A 25,563-nucleotide genomic window follows, 5' to 3' on the forward strand; every position below is an offset into this window, starting at 1 on the left:
CCAGCCCCCTATCCCCACTGGGGTCTGAATACAATTCTCTCTATATTGATGCAGTTCGATCATGTATCTTCCAGGTTGTGGTTTACTTATGAATAAGAAAGAACTCGCATTTTTTGATAATTTTTAGAGAACGTATGATGTCCCAATATGCTTTATAACCAAAGGAGTAGTCTTGAAGTCTTTTTACTGATAAGAAGTAGATGTTACAGCCTCATGTTGTGGCCAATTCTGAGTATCCTCCCTTGCTTTTGGAAGGATATGGAAGCATTAGGAACAAAAATTCACTTACCTGGCACTTTGCTGAAACTGGGAGTAGCTTCTTTTGAGATGTTTAAGAGGTGTTCCAAGTGGAATCTGAGGAAAGTAGATAAGACAACTACCCATTTTTAGAATGCCAATAACTAAGGATGTTGATTTAAAGTGATTGGCAAAAGAACCTGAGGAAAAATGAAGAACATATTTGTACTGTTGCTAAGATTTCCACTGGCCAGCCATTACGTCAGTGTTGATGGGTGTTGTCCATGGAGACCCTCCAGATTTCCTATCACTGACTTTGAATTGCCCAGGAAATTGAACTTTCTGCTGGGCACTTCCTCTATAAGTCTTCATTTCAATAGGAGACCTATTGGTTCCAATGAAATTAAGTAAAATAGTTACTCAGGAAACATTAGAGCATTAAATAGATGACTGCTGAGTAACTATTTCATCTGAACCCATATCTACATCAACCACCCTCAATTACACTCACCCAGACCCCTTTCACCCCCAGATCCTAGAACCTCACCCTCATCCTATGACCCAGTGCCCTTTACTCCCCATTTGGACTGGACCTGACCCAATACAATGCCCCACCAGGATGGCCCCCCTCTCTGCCTGACCTAACCTAATGCTCCTCATCCCTGTTGTTGGACCTTACTTGACATGGCACTAGCACCAGATCCGTGGACCAAGCCTGAAACTCTCTGCAGACCAGGCCTGACACTAAACCTCACCCCCCTTGCCTCCCAACCCACTGGACGAACATCTACAATCCACTTGACCTAACCTAAACATCGCATCACTTACCTTGCACCCTAACGAAATGACATCTTACCTGGCACCTTAGTCCCTCCCCCACCATGCCCTAACTGGAGAATGTTGATGAAGTAAGTTCAGTGGTGGTTGTCAAAAGGGAGTGGTTAATTATCTGAAAGCAAAATGTGGGCCAAAAAGCCTCCTTCTGTGCTGTAGCTTTTTCTATGATTCTGTTATAATATTTATCACTTAAAATGATAAATACGTCACTATTTTTGGTTCTACCTCAAGTTAAAGGAATGCTGTTCCTCATTTATCTAACATTAACTTGTTGAAATTCTAGGTTTTTCCAAGTTTCTTCCTTTTAGTGGGAAATGTAATACCTTATGTTGGTTGCTATTCTATGAACCATCCGATCTCGAGTACCTGGCTATTAATGTCATGCATTAATCTCTTTGACACACATCAGCATAGAATGCTGACTTCTTCGAGAACATCAACTCGCATGTACTTCCTAGTCAAAGTAATTAGATAACATTTGAGAGGAAGAACTTTGTATGGTCCACACCCTTTTCCCAAACCTCCAATCACTCCCTACTTTTCTGTACTCCCACCAACCCCTAACCAAGGTCCACTAAAATCAGTTAAAAAATTTCCTATTGCTACGCTGGCTGAGATCAGCTAAGAGAAGACCAATGATTGAACTTCAATTTTGCTGAGTACCCTCATGGCTTATTGAGACAATGATAAAGTTATATCTCCATTTTATAATAAAAGATAAGTGTGTACATAACTTGCTGAGTTCTTGCAGAGAGTCACCATAAATACAATAGCTGGGGAAGAATGTGATTTGTTTCTACCAGATGCCACCCCAGTGGTCAGGAAATCATATCTTAAGAAATAGGTTAATGTGAACAGTGTTCTGCCATCGCAAATCCTTCCTCAGCTTGATCTGAGCAATGTCATGCATTTTACAGTCTTAAATAACACATTTTAAGATTGCAACATAATAAACAATGCATATTAAATCAGATTTTAAATGTTGCAATTGTATCAGCCTCCACCACTTCCTCTGGCAGCTCATTCCATACATGTACCACCCTCTGAGTGAAAAGGTTGCCTCTTAGGTCTCTTTTATATCTTTTCCCTCTCACCCAAAAACTATGCCCTCTAGTTCTGGACTCCCCCACCTCAGGGAAAAGACTTTGTCTACTTATCCTATCTATGCCCCTCATGATTTTATAAACCTCTATAAGGTTTATATACCTCAGCCTCTGATGCTCCAGGAAAAACAGCCCCAGCCTATTCAACCTCTTCCTTTAGTTCAAATCCTCCAACCCTGGCAATGTCCTTGTATTTCAGTTATATACCATTCCAACTTCCGCTTCTGCTTGTTACAAAAAAAAGTAGTCTCTTGCTCTGTGCTGCAAATTGGATTACAGTACTGTAGATTAGTAAAACAAACTTGTGTAGATGATTGTTAATCCATCAAAACAGATGTCTTCAGAATGTACATGTTTGGAAATGACAGCAAAAGTTAATAAATGTTAAATCGGTTGTGTCCAGGAAGTTGGGATTAGAAAGTGCTCCTGGGTTGGCAGGGACAAGATGAGACTGATGGGCCCCTTCTGTGCTGTAGCATTTCAATGGTTCTGAGGTTCTAAATACACATGATATGGTGATGTTGTGTATTGAGCCATAATTTAATTTAGTTAGTTTTTTAACATGACTATATTTTATAAATAGTCATGTTGCAAGTGACATTAGTATGCTGTATTCCAGAAAACTACTTTTGTAGAGGTTGTTGCGTTCTACGCTTTGAGCTGGTACAAAGTGAAAATTTCACAGAGATGCAAATAGTGTTTCACACAATTACATTTTGTAATAAAACGTTGAGAGAAAATATGATTAGGGAAAGGGGAAGAATTAACAAAAGCATCAATCATAGCGAGCAAGTGAGATGTGAATTACCAACCACTATGTACAGGGATGAGAGTGTGGTGCTGGAAAAGCACAGCAAGTCAGGCAACATCTGAAGAGCAGGAGAATCAATGTTTCGGGCAGAAGTTCTTCATCAGGAATGCTCATTCCTAATGAATCCTAATGAAGGGCTTATGCCTGAAACGTCGTTTCTCCTGCTGCTTGGATGCTGCCTGACCTGCTGTGCTTTTCCAGCAACACATTCTCGACTGATCTCCAGCATCTGCAGTCCTCACTTTCTCCACTGTGTGAGAAGTTACTGCAAGGCTCCCTTTTAAAAAATTTTTTTCACTTTAATTTTTTTCATGTCCTATCTCCTCATTCATCCTCATTTTAACATTCCTTACTTCCTGATCATTTATTGTGGCATTGTGCCCCATGTGTTATCTCTATCAGTAAGGTACCCTGATTTTGCCTCTGAATTTGGTCCCATTGTATGTGCATCCTGCAGTCAATAATCATTTTTTTTAAACCGTTCCCTGCTCAAGTAATAGACTTTTGTTTAGTCTTTGATTTTTAAATTTGTGTTCTGTTTTACCTGCACTGGTAAATGAACTGCTGTCGACCTTTGTTTCTTAAAAGTAATTTTCTGCTGTACTGTACAGTACTCTACATCTGGAGATATAATGGTTGAGGAATATGTAGTTGTACTGTAAGTTACTTTAAAGACTTGTCTGCAAGCAAGTAACCTGCTTCCTTCACTGAAGCTTTGCAGGTGAATTTAGCTTGGAATGATTGGTGCTGCATATGTGTAACCTTTTATGTTTTACTATTTATTATACTTTGTAGATTGGCTTTTCCAAGCAAAAAATGTCCTCAGAAATATAACATGGCTTTAACATAGATTCTTATGGGAAACCATGTTTGGCTTCGTCATTTTATTTTAAATCAAGATTTTCAATAACCAGTATTGTGGTTTTAAGAGAAGACAACCTATAATTGAAATACAGAATAGTTACAGCATAGAAGTTGATTGTTTGGTCCACCGTGTCTGTATTAGCTCTTCAGAATAGCAATTTACCTAGTGCTTCTCCATCTCCCTGTCACCTTGCACATCCTTCCTTTGCAGATAGCAATTAAATTCCTCCTTGAATGCCTTGAATAATCCTGCCTCCATTACAATGTCAAGTATTTGCTGAATAAAAAAAGAACTCCCCATGTTGCCATTTCTTCTGTTCTTGGTTATCTTAAATCTATGCCTTCCCATTCTCGATTTTCTTTTCCCAACAGTAGCCTACCTATCTACTCTATGCTGACCCTTCATGAATTTGAATACTTTTGTCAAATTTCTCTATCAATAACTCATCTCAAATTTCATTAAATAAAATAAAAGGCCATCTGTGGGTTAGCCTGACACAAGTGCAAAAAAAAAATACTGAAAGATGAGAAGACATGAAAAAGGCCCAAATAGTAACAAAGTGAGAAAAAAAAGATAAGGGAAGAAGAAAGGAAACCAGCTGAAAGTACAGCAGATTGGTTTTGTTCTTGAGACATGGGCAGTATTGGCAATGACTCATTTATAGCCAATTTCAAATCCACCCGAGGTGCTGCTCGACTTCCTAGAATAGCTGCTGATCTTTAATTAGAGCTCCGAAAGTAACAATAAGGAGAAAAGGGCAAAACTTTAACCAAGCAGTAATGAAGGCATACAAGTCAGGATAGATTGTGCATTAAAAGATTGTAGTGTTTTGCTGATATTGATACTATTGCCCTTCTCCATGTTTGAGGTGTGGGATTGAGCTGTCATCAAACTCTTGCTTGGTGAATAAGACACAGTGGAGGTACTGGATATTGAGTTGATTGTTACAGGTACTGGTCAATAATAATAAAAACTGTAAACACTCTAGCACTGACAGCACTTGTGCGAGAGACCAAGTTAATATTTCAGGTCTGTGACTTCATCAGAAATGTACCTCAGTTTCTCTCTCCACAGATGCTGTTAGAACTGCTGCATATTTTCTATTCCAGATTTTCGGCATTCAATTTTGCTTTTATGTTTTGCCAGTTATACTGAAAATAAAGTTGATTTTATGCTGAGGTTTAGAGTTCTAATTGCCACTGCAACCAAAGTACACAGTGTTGTTGTTCTCCTCAACCTGTCTGCAGTCTGTGACATGGTTGACCATGCCATCTTTCCAGCTGTGCTCAAGAGGTTGAGATTGTGATCGCTTGGTACCATTTTGACTTATTTAATCACAGCTAGAGTGTCTGTTTTGATTGTTTCTCTTCTTAGCTGTGCACATTGCCAAAGATCCTATCCTCGATCACCTCTCATTTCTCATCGAGGTACTGACTTTGGCAATGCCATCCAAAACACAGTCTGATTCCATGTGAATGTTGATGATACTCAGCTCCACATCACCACTATCTTTCTCAGTTCTACTGCTGTCTCTGAATTAGCAGATTGCTAGTCTGACCAAATGAACAGGAGTTTCATCTAACTAAATATTTGGAAGATCAAAGCTGTCTGAGGCTGAACCAGACTGTTTTCGGCTATGTAATCACGTGACCACAAAATGGCTATTCGTACCTCTGTAACATTGCTTAATTCTGCAACTGACATTTTTCATGCTGCAGAAACCCTTGTCCATGTCTTTGTAATAGTCGCATTGAAAGGTAACATTGCATTTCTGTGTGAGCTTCCACATTCTACCCTCTGAAAACATGAAGTTTCCCCGATGTCCTTACTCTCACCAAGTCCTGTTCATTTTCATCGTCCTCATGGCCTGAATTAGCTTCCATTAAGCAACATCTCACTTTTAAAATTCTCATTCTTGATTTCAAATCCATCCATGGCTTAACTCTCCTAACTTTAATTTCCTCAGGTCCAAAACCCTTTGAGATATCTACATTTCCTGGAATCTGGTCATTCGAGCATCCCCAATTTTAAATGCTGTATCAATGATGTGTGTTTAAGTTGCCTCAACCCTAAGCTCTTGAATTCCCTCCCTAAACCGTTGCACCTCGCTACCTACGTTTTCTCCTTGTAGATTCTTTGGTATTGATTTGATTGTTCTATTTAGGTTTTGATCCATTGTGATCTCCATGGTTAGATTAGATTAGATTACTTACAGTGTGGAAACAGGCCCTTCGGCCCAACAAGTCTCCTTGTAGATTCTTTGGTATTGATTTGATTGTTCTATTTAGGTTTTGATCCATTGTGATCTCCATGGTTGGGAAATAGTGGTGTTGTAGATTCAATCTGAAATGTAAATAGCAAACACAGCGGTTTAGTCATCCAACGATGAAATTAACACGCTAAGTGATCTCAAGCTCCTACGTTTTTATTTGTGCCTAACTGTCCTCCTGAAAAATGTGACATATTGCTTTTGCATAAAGGGACAACGTTATAACTCATTCCACATTGCGTGCCATTGCACTGATATCTATGAATTTTGTAAATAGTATCACTTAAGATATCTCGACGTGTTAAATTATCTTGTTTAAATGCTGTATTCAGGATATTTGGTTTATTTAGAATGAACAGTGGTGGTTTGAGTTTGACAACACTCGCCCACACCCTTTTTTGATATACAGAATGCTACATCCTATATTTAAATGACAGAATGTAAGTCATTAGGCTTCATTTACACTTCAAAGTTCACTTTTGGATCTTGTATCTTAAGCCTTTATTATGTTCCATCATTTTGTTCACTTCCAATATTATAATTCTAGTATGAGCACTGTGTGGCATAATATGCCATTATAATAAAATATGGCATAATAACAAAGCTTATATAGTATAGATATAGAGAGAATATCCTTAATTTTCCTATCCCCAAAGCTAATCTTGAAATATCCACAATTTCTCCCACCTATTTAAATGTTTATAATGTTAAAAATTATAATTTTTATAATATCATTTTTAATAATTGGGTAAAATCCACACCAATGCCACCAGCTGTGATTTGGTGTGGCTGTTGACATAATAATTTCACCTGACTAATAATCCAGAGGCCCTGGTTAATACTTTGGTGACATCAGTTCAAATTCTACTACAAATGGTGGAATTTAAATTAATTTAATATATTTGGAATTGAAAGCTAGCCTCAGTAATTGTGACCAGGAATTATTTCAAATGTGATTAGGAAAAAAATCCATCTGGTTCACCCATCTCCACCATCCTAATTGGGCCTGGCCTACGTGAGAGTCCAGACCCACAATGATGTGATTGATTCTTAGCTGCGCTCTGAAATGTCTTAGCAAGCCATTCAGCTTATGGGCAATCAATGCTGTCTTTGTCAGTAATGCGGTAAAAACAATGACTGCAGATGCTGAAAACCAGAGTTTAGATTAGAGTGGTGCTGGAAAAGCACAGCAGTTCAGGCAGCATCCGAGGAGCAGGAAAATCGATGTTTCGGGCAAAAGCCCTGTATTTCTGATGAAGGGCTCTTGCCCGAAATGTCGATTTTACTGCTCGGATGCTGCCTGAGCTGCTGTGCTTTTCCAGCATCACTCTAATCTACACTTTGTCAGTAATGCCCATATTATGTGAAAGAATAAAGAGAAATAAAATCTACTTAATATCTAAGACATATGATGATCCCTTGTGATACATTAGGCTCAACTTAATAATAATTACACGTTTCTGTTGCTGACACATTCTGGTCTACATCTCAGAAAATGGAATCACTGCAACTCTGGTCAATTGACATTGGCAAAGTGCTGGTTAGCTTCTCTCAGGAACAGTCCTTTCTATCCTGACAGGCAAAGCCTATCTTAGAATTTTAGATAACTCTTTCAGGTACCAACTGTCTTTTAAATCACTGACAGTTTTAGAACCTGAAGAATATGTTTGCAATTCAGCTGATAACTTTGAGCGAATCATTCCGTTTGATGCAAAGGAATTAATGAATTTGATTATATGCTAGTGAAGAGTCTGAAACCTCGAGAACATGCATTTTCTTAAGGACCCACCACCTTTTTAAAGTAAGCTATTTGCTGTCAGTAAATTCAATTTAGGAATTTAGTCAACTCAGATTTTCTTAAGCACAAAATAATACTTTATCATCATTTAATATTTTCTTTTGAGAATGTTATAGTTGGAAGCAATTTACAAGTAGTAAACCTGAAAGTTTAATGTGAGTACATCTTATTGTACTGCTGTAATAAGAAACTATTTTTTGGATAGACTTCTATTTTCTTTCTCTTCAGTTATTAACATGTTTTAAAGCAGGTGTCCTACTAGAAATTTTCATTATAAATATATTATGTGTAGGGATACATTTGAATAAATTTAGTATTTTTCATTTCAGTAGGTTATGCAAGATACATATTCGATGAAGAGCACAAATCAGTTGTTCGGTCTTATCTTTGCACCTGTTCCCCAGGGAACTAGTGTTCTGAGAAGATTCATAGAAAGCTGTGTGTGTGACTAACAAAGAGTGAAAGGATGAATATGCTTCATGATGAGACCTGGTGCTTGCTAGGTTAGTGACAGTTTGACATGATCACTAATGTCAAGAAAGCCACAGGAAGCTCTGTCTATATTTAAACTGTTTTATTTTTGGTGAAGTCTTAAAATCTGTGGTAAAGTTACTAACCTATTGTGTTCCCAAGCTGATGCTTTGAAAGTACCATTTAGTACATTGCTGATACTCACTTTGGTAGGTTACTCCAGCCTCTGACACTGACCCTTTCTGTGTTTGGGAATCCTTCATAAGCCAGCCAGGATTGCCCTGGAATATCAAACTAATATTGTAATGGCTTGGTATTCGTTTTTGGCCAAAAGACATGTTTCCTTATTTCCTGACCTAACATTTGGACTGCAAAAACATATTTTTGCAAAGTTTATATTTCTTGACACTACATAACTTACCATAACTACACTAGAACCAGAAAAAAAACTAGTTTCTGTACTTTATATATTGAAATTAAAGATTCTGTGAGAAACTCTCCATATCCCACCCCTCCAAATACTTGGACTTATACAAGCGATATTGTGAATGGTAACATTGGACTCTGTAAATTTGGTGTCATTGCAACCTCATGATGTCATATGAGTTGAGATTCAATATTACATGTACTACGTTAACTGCTTTTCTTCTACCTTAAGCCTCCATTAAATTGCTTTTGTTTTACCCTGAAAAATATGTAGTTCTGCAGTAATTAGCACAAAATAAATAAAATGATTTCATTGCTCATTTACCATATTACAGTCTGTGAAATTGTGCTGTCTATAAGTTGACTGCAACGTAAAGATGGTGGCTAGACTTCAAAAAGCATTTTTAGCATTGACGTACTATCCTCAGACAGACATTATTTAAGTGCAAGTTCATTCTTTGCATTATATGTTATGCCTTTTGTATTTGGCAAAACCTATTGAAGGCCAGAATGTTTTGTGAAGCAAAGCTCCTTTTTGTTTTTTGCATTTAATTGTGGTTTGGTAAATATAATAACACATGTTAATTTTGTAAGTTGTCTTCATTTCCTTACACAATTTTTAAATATCTCCTTAACTACTCATTTATTCCATTTGTGAGGAAATGAGTTTTTTTTTCTTCTCTTTGGCATCCTTTCTGGATTGAGGATGACTTGCTTCACTCTGGTTGGTACGATTGGTAATGAGTTCAATGCATGATCTGCACACTGCCTAAGATGGCGCAAGTGGATGAGTTATTTGGAGTTTTACGAATTCTCTCCAACTTCCCAACTTCACCCCACTTGTATTTCTAACAAACCTCTAATGTTTTTGGTGCCTTTCCAAACTAACCACCTCCTCTTTGATCACAAGTCAGAAATTTCAGTGCGACACAGGAATTTTGATGTCTTCAAAGACACTTTGAGAACATTCCTAAAATGTTTGCATGTCTACTGGGAGTCTACTACTGCAACCCAGTTCCAAATGGGGAAGATTGCTTCAAGAGTCTAGTTTTAGGTGTGACATGTTTTGTCCAGTTCACCTGGCTTTGAGTGATTTAACAAATTGATGCTGAGCATGGCATGTTGGTTTGATAGAGGGTATTGCAATTGGACTATATTTCTTCTCGCTGAATTTGAAGGATCTTGCGAAAGGACCTATGGTACTCCCCCAATGCTTGAGGTGTCTGCTGTAAGTTACTCAAGTCTCTGAAGAACTAAGAGTGCAGGCATCAGTCCTCCTGGTAAGCTTTGATCTTAGTCTTGGGGTGGTGAACCAAGTCTGAAGGTGGTGATGAATTTTGTTGCAATTATCTGCCTTTGTTGAGAGATTGTTCAGAAATACAGAAAATGGATTACATTTTCCAGGTTCTCCTTTTTGATATAAATCCATCAGGGTAATCTTGTACTGTGGGAACTGATTGTAAAAAGGAACTTAAGTTTTTTAGGTGTTTAGGGAGAAGGTCCATTTTCTTATGCTTCAGAGAAAAATTGGACAATGATCTGGAGGTCAGTTTTTCAGTGAGCAGACAAGCTTGTTGAAGCTCAATGATTTGAAGTTAGTGACTTTGGTTGTAGATTGTAGAAAATATTTGTTGAACAATTTGCTGCTTGTTTTGTAAATTATTTGCATGTTTACATGGAATTTGGAGGTGAGGTACAGTATTGCAAGTTCTGCAGTGTTTCCATATGTGAGGTCCATGGCTTTTATGCCATGCACTGCAGGTAGTCACAAATTTCTGAGGACAGCCAAACTGAACAAGAACACTCCATTATTCCTCATGTCTGACAGGAGTCAAAAGCTTTTGTTAGCTCAAGAAAGGGCATGTACGTGGTGCTGTTTTTTGCATTTTTTTATTTTACTATGCAATGAAGATTGTATCTGTCAGCGGTGCCTCTTGATAGGTGGAAATTGCACTGTAATTCTTGAAGAGCTTCCAGCTATTGGGAAGGGGCAGTTGAGGAGGATCCTGGCAATGATCTTCCATGTGATCGACAGCAGGGAGGCTTTTCTGTAATTTCACTAACTGGACTTGCCTCCCCTATTGAATATTAAACCAATCTAGATGTCACTTTAAATAATCATCCTTATAAAATCAATTTGATCCTTAAATTGTCATTTGAGCACATTCCGAAAGTGTTTTGTACAAAGTTGAACACTTTGCTGAGTTAGGTTGAGGATAGTCAAGATCTATTTTTGACCAAATTATGGATCTCCTTCAGAACGAGATATGTAATACATTCAGTACTGAGAAAGGTGAAAATTTGATTGAAAGTGATGATTAAGTGGTAATTAATTTGAGTTCTATGAAATGTTTCTACAGTTTGACAATATAGTTTTACAGTGTGTGCTGCATGGTGTACAATGTTCATTAGAGTATTTAGCATTTATTAAAAATACCTTTTAAAAATGAATATCATAAGTCACTTTATGAAACAATAAACTAACTTTATTTATCTTAATCAACATCCATCAAGGAAAATCACCAATCATGACACACAGTTTATGTCATGGGAATTGTTCACATCATGTTTAAATTAATTCCAGAACATTGGAAGTGGTACAGACTGTTAAATGATAAAATTAACACTTATGGATTGTTGTTTTAACATTCACCAAGTGAATTTAGTAGTATTGGCAGAGCAATTATGAATGCTCGCTGAATTTAAAAAAATGGATCACATCTAATTGCACACTTTTTTAAGTTTTCTGAAAATTCACAGCAAGCAATGGTACTGTTTAAATAAGATCTTGAATTTAGGTGTTCACCTGATGAAATTGTAATTTAGCTTCGCCTTTGCAATATTTATCAACTTCCTTCTACATTATTAGCATTTTCTGTTTTAGGTTTCCATTTTTCAGTCATCTCTTTAATTATTTAGTGTTTCTCTCTGGTGAGCTGCTTTAAAAGAATGTTATCAGTAGAATCTTTTGTTTACATGGAGTGACAAAATACCAAGTTGTTCCTATTAGTAAGACCACATCATGGTGACTGGTCATTTTAGAGATGACTTAAAAACAATTATTTTTTGATTTGTGACTGTATTCTGTTTTCCAGTCATCTCTCTCCTCAGCACTATGCATTTAAGTCATTTTGATCACCGCTAAATGAAGTTTGTCTACCATTTCTCCTGGATGCATTTTTTTAGATCAGTTTAAATTAAAAATACTTACCCTAGCTATGAATAATAAACAAGGAACTGTGAGCGCATCAATGCAACATAAACCTGTTCCTCTGAGAGTATTCGCACTGTAACTGCTGCCTATATCACTTCTGTTAATTAAAATGTAGCAATTTAAATGCTACACAAATTAGTTTTCTAAAAAGGAAATGAGTTTCTTTATTTTTTTTCTATAGAATTACAATCACTTGCATTTATATATTTTGAGAAGTTACTAGAAATTAATTTTAAATAATTTCTTGGGTGCCTTTTAAGTACAAAGGCACATCCTGAGAGTCATAACAAAACAGTAGATTTTTTTTTCTTCCTTTCTTTACTTTCTCCATCGTGTATTTACACTTTTAATGTAGTAAACTATTGCACAATGCTTTAAAGAAACAAAAACGAATACTGTGCACATGCAGGCAAAGTTAGGCAGTAAGCAAATGTAAAATCGAGAAGAAGGGAATACAGCTAGTAAGACAGGACACCACTCTTGTTTCTATGAAAATAACTGCAGTAGTTAGGAAGAAGAGTTATGGACATGATATTTATTCTGTTTCTCTCTCCATCAATGCTGCCAGACCTGCTGAGTTTATTTTTATTTAACTTTTTTAAAGTTGTCTGCCACATTCATTTTTTGAGTAATTGGCTTTTCCTACTATTTTTAAACCCTGTCAGATCAATATTTGCACTGTAAAGCATTATTTACATCATTTGAGTAAGTGTAAAATGTTTACCAGTCATATTTCATTATTTTGCTTGAACATGGAATTTAGTAACAGTACCAAGAACCACCATTGCTCATGGATGAATAGATGCTCTGCGTTTCTTTGTATTTTTTGGTGACTTTGAATTCATGGAAGAATGAATAAGATAATGGGTACTCAAAGACTAACAAGACACTGAGCCTAGTTTAGGAAAGTGAGACTAGTACACTAGGTCATATATTTTTGGCAGTACTGATTTGATGGGCCAAAGAGCCTCTTCTGTACTGGATAATTCTATGGACTGCAGTTTTTGTAATGCTGTATATCTAAGGTTAGTTCAAAACTTGTGTTTTTTTCTCCTCATCCCCAGTTTCTAAATTGTGTACATTGCACTTTAAAATGTTTGAATGAATTCAGTTTGTATATTCTTTAAATGTGCTGATGGTAGTTTGGTTCATGAAGTGTGCCAGTTTGTCAATTTGACAAACTTCAGTTTTATATTGTTGAGTTAAAATTGAATTTTCATACCTAATGCCTCTTGTATATAAGCCCTTACAACGTGATAGTTAGCCATGTAAGAAGGTCTTGGTTTGCCCTGAGTTAGCTCATCTCATCTTGGTAGTAGTTGAAATGCTGAATAGCATCACCAATCAAAATTTGCTTGCTTTGGGAAGAGAAAACCAGCAATGATCCCCACTTCTCCCTTCAAAAGTGCAAGCAACTGATTACTGAGCAAATTATCAGGAGTAGCTCTTTGTAGTTAATACCAATAACCTGTCAGTTCATACTATCTAAACATACATGAAAGCAACAACCATTTGGTTGTAATATCTAACAATAGTTTTGCTTATGAACCATTCTGAAAACTGTCTTGAGCAAAATGGGGAAAAAATTGCTTGGACAAAGTATATTGTCAAAAAGTACTCTTGAACATCATAAATATGTATTATATTAGAGTGGGAAGTGAAGCATTGATACTTTGTGTTTGATTGAAGTTGTAATCTATGACATGGGATCATAGACCAAACCTTGCAGGACTGGGAGTATGTTTTAGACTGTGATGTTAGACCATTTCTTGCACCCTTTAGCTGGAAAGTATAATTTTTCCTATACTTTGCTAGATATATACTGAAAGTAGTGTGGTGGGGATAATAGAACATCTAGGAGCCTACTGAGTGAACCGACAGTGTCTTTAACCAATGGGGCATAAAGGTCTTAATTGAGTTAGAATTGTATAAAATTAAAAAGAAAAAGGGTATAAATTAGAATTCAGATCAGATACGGAAAGAAAAATACAGTTAGAGAAAGAAAGATTAGGTTGAGAGAGGAAGAAAAGGTGAGAAGGAGAATGTAAGAAAAAAATTTTTTTTGGAAAATGAGACTGAACAGTTTCAAAAGAAGTTTCCTTTTTGGGTGAGTTTGATTGGTACCCAATAACCTTTATCACATGAGCACATAAATCCTAACTTAGTATAATGGATGACTAATACACAAATACAGTTAGTTTTTCAAAAAAATTGCCACTTCAGGACATCATCTTAAAGCCCTCTTCCATCTTTACCTCCACATTAAGTTCAAATATTTCTATACCACTAGTTTGCCTAGAACTTAGACAGCTGGCTCTGCCATATCCCTCCCTTCCATTAGACCAAACATGTTCTAAACTCTCTCCCCCATCTTAGCTGTGCATTTGTAAGTTTGTATAGCTTTTAATTCTGCCTCCCTCATTTATTCTTGAAACTCATCTTGTTTGAGAGACCAACCTCCTACTACTTTACCCTATTTCCACTAAATTGCTGTTCTTCCAATTTTTCTTACAGGTATCATGTTAGCCAATGTCATTCCTAGTTTTCTCACATTTCAGGTATTTTATTCCTTCCCAATAAATCTGCCATTATCAGTCCTCCAATGAAAACATTCTTTTCCCCATATTCTTACAAATTGCCACACCATCTTCATGTTCCATTTTCCCTCTAAAGTCCTTGAACCTGTTGTTGCCTCCCAGATCCATCACCACCTTCTCCAAAACTCTTTGATCCCAATGGCCAGGTTTCTAATGCCACAACAGGTCTGGAATTTCTTGTATTAAAGTCACACATGACACTGCTTTGATCACTGTAAGCTATTCCTCTCATCTTTCTGAATGCCTTTGCAGTCTTTTAACATGGGTGACAACAACATGGCCCTCCAACAGTACAGATAATTCTGCTATAACGTGAACTTTCTACTGAACAGATATAGCTATTTCCTATTAGCGATCTTCTACAGGGTGATTTTCCATAGCAGTTTTCAACAGCGGGATTTTATATAGCGCGAGGTTGCAGAACAACACAATTGTCACATTCTAGCAGAACGGCGTGTACAGCACAGAAACAGACCCTTCGGTCCAACTCATCCATGCCAACCAGATTTTCTAAATTATTCTAGTTCCATTTGCCAGCATTTGGCCCATATCCCTCTGAACTCTTCCTGTTCATTTATCCATCCAGATGCCTTTTTAAAATGTTGCAATTGTATGCACCTCCATTATTTCTTCTGGCAGCGCATTCCATACATACACCACCCTCTGCATGAAAACGTTGCCCATTGGTTCCCTTTTTAATTCTTTCCACTCTAACCTTAAACCTATGACTTCTAGTTTTGAACTCCCCCACCCGGGAAAAGACCTTGGATACTCAACCTATCTGTGCCCTCATGATTTTATAAACCTCTACAAGGTCACCCTTCAGCCTCCAATGCTTCAGGGAAAATAGCTTCAGTTTATTCAGCATCTCCCTATAGCTCAAACCTTCAAACCCTGGCAACATCTTTGTAAATCTTTTCTGAACCCTTTTAAGTTTCACAACATTCTTACAGCAGGGAGACCAGAATTGCACACACTGTTCCAAAAGTGACCCAATCAATGTCCTATACAGTCGCAACAATATCTCTTAACTCTTATACTCCATGCATTGACCAAGAAAGGAAAGCATACCAAACACCGCCTTCACAATCTTGTCTACCTTCAACTCCACTTTTAAGGAGCTATGAACCTGCTCTTCAAGGCCTCTTTGTTCAGCAGCACTCCCCAGGACCTTACCATTAAATATACGAGTATTGACCTGATTTGCCTTTCCAAAATGCAACACCTCATCTATGTATGCATCTAAAGTACATTCCATCTGCCACTTCTCAGCCCATTGGCCCATCTGATCAAGGTCCTGTTGTACTCTGTGGTAACCTCTTCTCTGTCCACCACACCTCCAATTTTGGTGTCATCTGAACACTAGTAAACATAGGAGATACGGTTAGCATCTTAATCAGTTATATAAATGATGAAACGTAGTGGACCCAGCATTGCTCCTTGCAGCACCACTGCTGTCACAATCCTCCAGTCTGAAAAGCAACCCTCTACCACCACCCTTTGTTTTCTTCATATAGATTTGTCAATCTTGACTTCCATTATTACCTACAACACCATTTTATTTACTTATTAAATTCATCGCTTTCTCCCATGAATTTATTCCAGATTCCCGTGTGCTCCTGATTGTTTGTTACTTTCATTGTAAAACAGATTGAATACTCAATTAACAAAAATAAGTTTCCTTATAATTTACTATAGGCTTTCCTATAACTACATTTAATAGAATATTTCCTTTTCAATTTATTTTCTCTCAATACATTTTATAAGAGTGTTTGTTGTTGCTTTTGATATCCCTTCTGACTTCTCAGTCCCAGCTTGCAACACTCTTGTGAACTTTTTTAGTGTAATATTATCACCTCCTCATTAGTTCACTACAGTTACTTAACTACCTTATCTCTTAAGCATATTTATAGATTTTTGTATAATTTTAAAAATATTTCTTTGAGTATATCCTGACATTTGTAGATTTGCTGTTTGACAGTCTACATCATTTACAGAGGTTAATTCATTTCTCATACTAAGAAGCTTAAATTTGGAAACCTTGGTGATGATTCTCCTTTCCTCTCAAGTATAACATCCAAGTCAGTCGTCATGTGGTGGTTATGTGTAAGATATACTGCAACTGTCAGATTGTCAATTAATTTTGGCCCATTATCTGTTATTAATTCTAGTGTGTCTAGATTCCTCGTTGGCTGCAAAACACCTGGGGCCAGATTATAGCGGTCAGCAGTGAATGTCATACTGCTGCTCCCCATTGTCTTTGAGCTTTGCATTGCAAGTTCCTAGCCAAAGGTTGGAGCATCCTCTCCAAAGCTTCTGGAGAATCTGTGCAAGAGGAAGTAACTATGTATCTCCTTAATGAATCAGAGAGAAGAGTTATTCATGAGCAACCTGAAGCTTGAACCAGGAATTATTAGAAAGACTATGTAATTCAGTGTCAAATAAAGCACAAAGTAAAGATCTCAACTTTCGTCAAATTGGGGTGACTCGGGAACCCATTAAAAATGGTAGGTAGGTTCCAATTCCAAGAAAAGAGGTAATGCACTGAGATTGACTAAGCATTCAAAATGTCACTTCTATTTTCAATTCTGACTTTGGTAGTTGAAAGATTGCAAGCCTGAACGATTCTTGGCTCATTGTAGAAAAGATGAGCTTCTCTACCTCTAAAAATGTCCAGGCAGGGCTATTCCTTTTCTTGGCTGAAAATGTGTTGCTGGAAAAGCGCAGCAGGTCAGACAGCATCCAGGGAACAGGAGAATCGACGTTTCGGGCATAAGCCCTTCTTGGCCTCAGATTTCCTGCCTTTGTTTAGCAGTGGGGATGGTTTTGTCTCCCACAGGCACTGACTTGGAACTCCTTCTTTAAGATAAATCAATTATGAAGTGTTTCTTAGCACTGTCTGTTTTTGTCATGTTACTGTGGTGGCGAGTTTTCCACTGGCCACACAATGTTTTAATGTCATTATGCATTGTCATATGCCAGCAGTCCTGTTGTGAAGAACCTCTGAATGTCTGTCTATATCTCCGTATCTTAATAAAATTTGCAAACCTACAATGTGGCCTTAAGATTTTGAAGTTCTTTTGCAGATCTTCAAACTTACTCTTATCTATGACCTTAGTTTCCAAATGAACCACACACTGGAATCACAGAATGGTGACGGTGCAAAAGAAGGCCATTTGGCCCATTGTGTCTCTGTTAGCTGTCTGCTCTGCAATTCTTATCTGTTCAGTTAATTATGCAATTCCATTTTAAAAGCTGCAATTCTCTAGGTATTTAATTCCAGCTGCTAACCACTCATTGCATAAAAAGTGTTTTTTTCCACCACTCACCTTAAATTGGCGTCTTCTGATTCTCCACTCTTCCAGCACTGAGAATAGTTTCTCCCTACTTACTCTGTCTAGATCTCTCATTATTTTTAACAACAAAATCAAATCTCCATTCAAACATCTCCTAAGGAGAACAGCCTCAGCTTAGTTAATCTATCTGTGTACTTGAAAAAATCTCATCCTTGGTGCCTACACATCATTCCGAAGTGGGGCTATGCAAAATTGGAAACAATTTCCAGCTGAGGCTGCCACATTTTCTGCACTGCATCTGTGACTAGGCTTGAAGCATACTTCCTTAGTCTTCACATCCCAAAGCCTTTCATGTTTATTTTGTGATAGTTCAAATCATAGCACCTGGGAAACGACGTACCATTTGAGACTATGGATCTCATTGACCAGAGGATGTTATATAGCCATTGACAGTAGAATTCCCTACAATCATTGTTAACCTATTCATTCATCTGTAGTTTTTACAGATGAATTATACTTCCTCTGTACATCACCTTTTATTTCACATTACTGCCACATAAATAGGTATATACATTGGACAGATCTAGCTCCTTTTGATCTTCATATGTTGTTTCTTGTTGTTCCCTAACCTCTATGTAAAGGTACTCACCAGTGTCCTTTAATAGCTTATATTATCCCAGGTAACCTAATGAACAATGAAACATCAGCCCCAGAAAATGTGTTATCTTCCAAATGTCCACCCAGTTGACTCTTTAGCTGTGCACCGTTGTGTTTCAAGGATTGCACTTGTGTTTCAAGGATTTGTGCACTTCAGAGATATATAATCACCCTGCCTGATCTGTAAGTCAATATAATGCACACCACACAATGCTCCAGTTTCATATCCTGCTATATCTATCTACATATTTAATCCAATGTATTATGTTTTATGCAATCATTAAAATTCATTATTTTTATTGATATATTTTGAAAGTCACTTTTTGTCCAGCTCCTGGAACTTAGAAAAACCTTGAAATAGAGTTCAGATGAGTAATTATCACAGGAGAAAAAGTACTTGGTTCTTTTGGTCACAAATGCTCCTCACTGAGTCTTTGGGATTTTTAAGTGGATGAGATGATGGTGGGGTGGAAAGACAATCCAGTAAAAGATTATTGAAACTTTTATGATGAACAGGATAATGGCTGACTTCCCTTCAGTGTGATTGTGAAGCTATATTTGAGTATCTGGTCTATGATTTACTAATCTCAGTATCCTAATTAGCAAATCCAAATGTTAGAGAATGTCCCAGTAATCATCCACTTTCTGCTATCTACTAAATTGGCACTAAGGATTCCAATTTTATATCTTCCAGAGAGGAATCAACTTCGGCATGTGGAGAAAGATGTTCTTATTCCCAAAATGGTGAGAGAGAAGGCCAGAGAACTCTGTTCAGATAAGGTTGAAGGTAATGATTTATCATGTTATGTCATGTGAGATATGCCTGAATGCAGGGCCTTGGCTCATTGTCAGCTGATGCTTCGGCCTGAGCTGTTTACTTGTCAATTTTTTTTTGTCAATGGTTTGCCATCTCAGATATCAGACAGGGAACAAGAATCAAAACTACATTCTTGGCATTATTCTGAACCTCACTCTAGCCATCCACCAATCGTGCTTACCTTCCTGCTCATAATTAATCCTTTGACTGTATTTCTATGTTAGTTGTATGCAGTGTATTGAAACAGTGGCACTAATAAAGCAAGGTGTAATATTTATCACATTACTGTGACTCAATGCTAAATTATTCAACAACAGCATTAAAAGGTTCCATGACCATATTTATAAGTGCACACTGTGATGAGATGTTGAGTCATACACATCCATTCCTGGATATTTGGTCTCGCTGTTCTCAATCAGTGTGACAGTTGGAACACCACCACTCAGTGCCTCATCTTAGACAGGTGGGAGGCTTAAGGAGGGGAAAAAAAATCAGCCAGAATTTGCATTCTTGATGACTGGTTATCCCTTGATGACAACTTCTGAAGGTATGTTGTCAGGTTCCACATATTATATCCAGTTGTGTGTCTCATGTCACATCTCTCAATCCCTCCACTTTTGTTCAGCCAGCTTGCCCTGCCCAGTATTCAGGGATGGGTGAGTTGTAGCTTCCTCCAATGTTAGGAACACTGAAATTGTTTTCTTCAGTCCCTGCCACCAACTCCATTCCTTTTTCTCATTGATTTTTATCTACGTCCCTCGCTACTTCTTCAAAGTTATCAAAATTATTCTCAATCTTGGTATCTTATTTGAACTTCTGAGTTTTCGATCCCATATTTTTCCCATTACTAAGACCTATCTCTGCTCGTCACCGCTTCTTTGCTATAGAAACCCTCATTCAAGCTGTAATCTCCAGATTCAACAATTTCAAGTCTCTCTGGTCATGTTCTCTCTTTTTAGCTTTGTAATCTAAAGCTGTTGTCATAACTTGCATCATGTTCCTTCATTAAGAACACACAAACTCAAGAAATCGGAGCAGACATAGACTGTTTGGCCTTTGCCATTCAGTAAGATTCGTGGATAATCTGATTGTAGTTTGAACTTCACTTTCCTGCCAGATTCCCATAACTTGACTCCTACATAAATCAAAGTCTGCATGCTGCCTCACAGTACCAGGGCCCTGGGTTCAATTCTAGCTTCGGGGCGACTGTGTGGAGTTTGCACATTCTCCCCGTATCTGCTTGGGTTTCCTCCAGGTGCTCCGGTTTCTTCCCAAAATTGAAAGATGTGCAGGTTAGGTGAATGGGCCGTGCTAAATTGCCCATAGTGTTCAGGGATGTGTAGGTCAGGTGCATTAGTCAGGAGTAGATGTCAGGGAATGGGTCTGGGTGGGTTACTCGTTGGAGGGTCAGTGAGTACTTGTTGGGCCGAATGGCCTGTTTCCACACTGTCTGGATTCTATGTTCATTGACCCAGTTTCAACTGTTTCTTGAGGGAAATGATTCAAAAGATCAGCATGAGATATCCTAAATATCTGCTGCTATTTAGCTACTGCCTTACCTTCTAGCAATTCCCAGTCTACGTTGCCAGCGCTGTCATCATACATTTATGATTGCAGTTATTTCGCTTTAAGCTACTAGCCTCAGACCCAAGTCTCTCATCTTCAAACTTAATATGAAACCTTTTTATTGTTCTGATCAGTTTTACTGAGAAAATCCTTTACTATGAGATCATTAGTGTTATGCATCCCCGAGGCAGAAGTCTATTTGGACAGCACATTTAGGAAGATAGTCATTCTGCAGCTTAGGGATGTGCAGTCAGATAAGGCCTGGGCGACTGCCAGACTGTCCAAGGGAACCAGGAAAGTAGTGCAGGAGTCAGAAGCAAAATTAGAAGATACAAAGCCTATTATTGCTAGGCGATTCTTTAGTTAAGGAAACAGACAGAAATTTTGTAGTTATAAAATGTAACTCGAGCATAAGTTGCCTCTTTGGTGCCAGTGACAAAGATGTCACCAAATGACTGCAGAGCATTCTTCTGGGTGAAAAGCCCATATTGGTAACAGTGGCTTAGGCAGGAAGAAGGATGAGGTCATGAAAGAAGATTTCGGGGAGCAAGAAGGAGATTGATAAGCAGAATCTCCAATTGCGAGTGTAGAGTTGAGTAATTGAATGTATGGTTGGGAAATTAATGTAGAAGGGAGGGCATCAGATTTCTGAGTCACTGGACTGGTTCTGGTGCAGATAAAGCATGTACAAGATGGGTAGGTTACATTGTGGTAGGAATGTGGCTTGTCTGCTTTCATGAAAATTTGCTAATGCTTTTGGGGAGGTTTAAACTGAATTGGCAGTGAAGGGACCCTAAGACTGAGCTCCGATTTAAAGGAAACAAAACTAACAAAAGGAAGTAGGTGAGTAGAAAGCAAAACCAGAGGATAGTTGGAGCAATGTCAAGCATGAAATAGAATAAAAAATGGAGAATAAAGTGAAAAGGCTGAATTAAAGGTCCTCTATCTCAACATGTAGTATTTCAAAACATTTGGTTTGAATACTCAAGTTGAGGTCAACTGATATGATTTAACTAGTATTTCAGAGACATGGCTATAGGTAACTGAGATTGGAAGCTGAATGTGTAAGGATATTCTAGATTTAGGAGGGATAGACAAAAAGGAAAGAATGCTATCAGTTTAGGTTTGCATTTGCTCACACCAACATATGCATGCTATGCACTGCATAAATTTGCACATTTTGACAGATTTGTGTTCAGGCTTAAACAAGTTGTGGCTGTGAATGGGGTGTGGTTGCAGCCCAGGAGTAGGGTGAGGGGGTACTGGGCATGAGTCCCTGGAGCAAGGGAGGATGACTGGGAGCTGTCCCCTAGCTAAGCTACTGTAGCACAGTCACAACACTGACATCTACCCAGCTAACGTGAATCTTACCTTCAAAAAACAGGATGAACCCAACCTGATCAATCACTATTACCTCAGTCTACTCTCAATCATTAGTGAAATAATGAAAGGTGTCATTGCCAGTACTATTAAGTGTAACTTACTCAGCAAGAACCTGCTCACTGACGCTCCGTTTGGATTGCATCCAACCCACTCTTATCCTGACCTCATTTACAGCCTTGGTCTAAACCTGCCATAAGAGCTGAACTCAAGAGGGGAAATGAAGGTCTCTGTCCTTGACATTGAAGCAGCATTTGAACAAGTATGTCAGCAAGGAACTGTAGCAAAATTAGGACTAGTCGGAGTCCAGTGGAAAATGCCCTGCTCATTTGCATCATACTGACACAAATAAATATTATTATCTTTGGAGATCAAGTATCTCAAGCCATACAAGTTAATCTTTAAACCCCTTCATATACACTGACCGAATCCCACATACAACTAATTCAAAGTACAAATTCTAAGTTCCTACATTGCATGGACTGTAGAAGTTCAAGGTAGCAGCTCATCACTGACTTCTCAAGGACACTTGTGGGTGGGCAATAAATGCTGGCCTGGCCAGCGAAGTCTGTACCCTCTGAAAGAACTTTGTTCAAAAACTTATGAGCCTTTATACTTTCATACCAAATAAAAAAAAGTAAAAGAACCATTAGAAAGATCAAGAATATAAAACATATAATAATGCCAATATATATTTGGAATTCCTTTTAAAACATTTTTTGTCATCTTTGATTCCAGCAACCATCCCCATTTCAATCCCAGAGTTGCTCAGATTCCCAAACTCATCATAGCCATGAGGTTCGATAAAAGATTTACTAGGAGGCCTCTGTCAGTGGTGCTCTAAAGCCAGTTATTAGGTTATCAAGGAGTTAGCTTTCTCTGTTTGGAAGTGCATTTGCTTGACACCATTCTATTGTAGGACATTTAAGAATGTAAAATTATTCATGGGGAGTTGACAGGATGACTGTCTACCATTCAGCATGTGATCTAACGCATTGCATCATTATACTACTATTGTAATATTAGCATATAGTTTTCTAAACAAATACAGGTATTTTTGTCTGAGAATTCTATTTAGGTACAATTATTTTTCATGTAAATGTTTAAAAGAAGAAAACCCTATAATCAAGGTTTGACTTTCATTTAATGTAACAGGATTAAATTGAGGGAATAAAATCACTTTTGAATGTAAGCGCCTTGTAATATTTGGCTAAAATCTGCTGATATGTATTCATTAGGGCACTCTCAAAATGAAAAGGCTGCATTTGGTGTTTTTGAACCTTACCAGCTGGTGTTCTCTGAAAGCATAAAGGCTTACACTTTACCTTGTTTTGTCCTCCAATCTCAATCCTAATTAGGTTACCCTAGCTATGACTGTGAACGTCAACTGTCTGCATTACAAAGAAACTAATTAATGCTAACAAATTAAATGAAGTCAAAATCAATACCTTCCAGCGGTGGTAACTGAACGCCTTTGATACCCAGTAATTGCTGCTGAGTGCAGTAATGAGGTCTCTTTCCTTTGAAAATTTTATTTGCCTTTCTTGGAAAGAGCCTGTGAATCCCGTAGAATCTTTTGTAACAATACAACCAGTTGGGACCAAAGATTGACATTTTAATAATGCACAAGTTGAGAACAAATCCTGGAAAGTCCTGGCATCTTGAGAAAGAAAAAGAGTGGATGCTGAAAAGTTGGGCGTTTGGGGCTGAGAGGATGTGTCCTCAGGTAGAAGGCAGAGACTAGGGGTGCTTCCAGGAAACATGGGATAGAACAATCCATGTTTTGTGAAGGGGTGGAGAGCATGAACTTCATTTTGGGAAGGTGAGGAAACTGTTTGGGAAATGGTTGTTTAGGGTGGCAGAGTTGATTTGATGTATGGCACTGGGGGTGGGGTAAAGTAGAACAATGAGACCAATAGTTTGGTAGTTTGTATCACAGTAAAAGATCTCTATAATTATTAAATTTAGCTTTATGATTGAATCTTTGAAGTATTTCTTTATGTCCTTGCTGTGTTCATTGATCAGTAATTTAACTTTTACATGTATGAACAAAGCACAATTAATAATTAGTTTATTAATGGAAGCTTTCAGTCAAAATTGAACTGATTGTGAAAGACACTTATTTTTCCTATTCTGTTAAATTCAGAAATATAAAAGCCAAAAAGTGGAAAAGAGGTTGAAATTATTGCAGTCCATTTTTTTTCTCTTTCACATACACTCTTCTTTTAAAAAAAATTACCTGGACAATCAATAAAAAACAAATATCAATATCACTTTGAGATGAGCTTGTACAAACTCCTTCACAATCCCTTCCTATTGAAACAGCGAAATCTTGGTTTCACTGTCCCAAATTAGTGATGGTCAGAATCTGATAAAATACTACCCTCCGAACTGCCAATGAAGAAGCATGCAGGTTAGCTCATTTGGCTGGATAGCTGATTTGTGATGCAGTGTGGGCTCAGTGAAGTTACCACGAAGGGCTGTCTTTCTCAATCCCTCTCTAAACCACCAGCATTCACTCTTTCTAATGAGAGCAGGACTGGGGACTTTACCTTTTATTTTGCTTTTGTTATCTACTGAGAACAGGTGTATTATGTCCTGTCCACATCATTTTATATATTTTAAATTCAGTCATTGTGCTTAAACTCATTCACATATTTTCCATAATATTATAAAGTAACTTAATTCCTTTACAAAGGAGTTTTATTAAAAGTTAAGTACTTTCTAAAATGTAATCGCTGTTGTACTAGGAAAGGCAAGTGCTAATTTAAACTCCAAAAGCTCCCACTGACAGTGATGTCATTATGACCACATATTCTAAGATACTCTTAACTTTACCTATGACTGATCACTGTCTCGAAAGGTACGGATTACTTAGGGTTTGGGAGATAGTTGTTCACTTATGAAGAATAAAGGAACATAACAATAGAAGAGCTCCTTTCATGTTAACCTCAGTAAGAATCTGGAAAAATTGTCAAAAAGGTTTTACTTTTCTGATGGGTTATCACAATGCATCCTAGATTGTTATGGTCAGTGGTAACCACCGCGATGTTGATAGTGGGGATTCATGACTAGGTAAAAACAATGACTGCACATGCTGGAAACCAGAGTCTAGATTAGAATGGTGCTGGAAAGCACAGCAGTTCAGGCAGCATCCGAGGAGCAGGAAAATCAACGTTTCGGGCAAAAGCCCTTCATCAGGAATACAGGCAGAGAGCC

General features: G+C 37.7%; 1 protein-coding gene across 2 annotated transcripts in view; it reads left to right on the forward strand.

Moving 5' to 3' along the window:
- Positions 1-25,563, forward strand: part of cmc1 (C-x(9)-C motif containing 1) — a 72,821-nt gene that overhangs the window by 1,157 nt on the left and 46,101 nt on the right. For both annotated transcript variants that reach the window (XM_043689496.1, XM_043689495.1), the window contains exon 2: positions 19,276-19,368. In XM_043689496.1, the coding sequence (XP_043545431.1) occupies positions 19,276-19,368 (93 nt within the window). The remainder of the gene's footprint in view (positions 1-19,275; positions 19,369-25,563) is intronic.

This window comes from Chiloscyllium plagiosum, chromosome 5 (assembly GCF_004010195.1).
Source record: "Chiloscyllium plagiosum isolate BGI_BamShark_2017 chromosome 5, ASM401019v2, whole genome shotgun sequence".
Lineage (NCBI taxonomy): Eukaryota > Metazoa > Chordata > Chondrichthyes > Orectolobiformes > Hemiscylliidae > Chiloscyllium > Chiloscyllium plagiosum.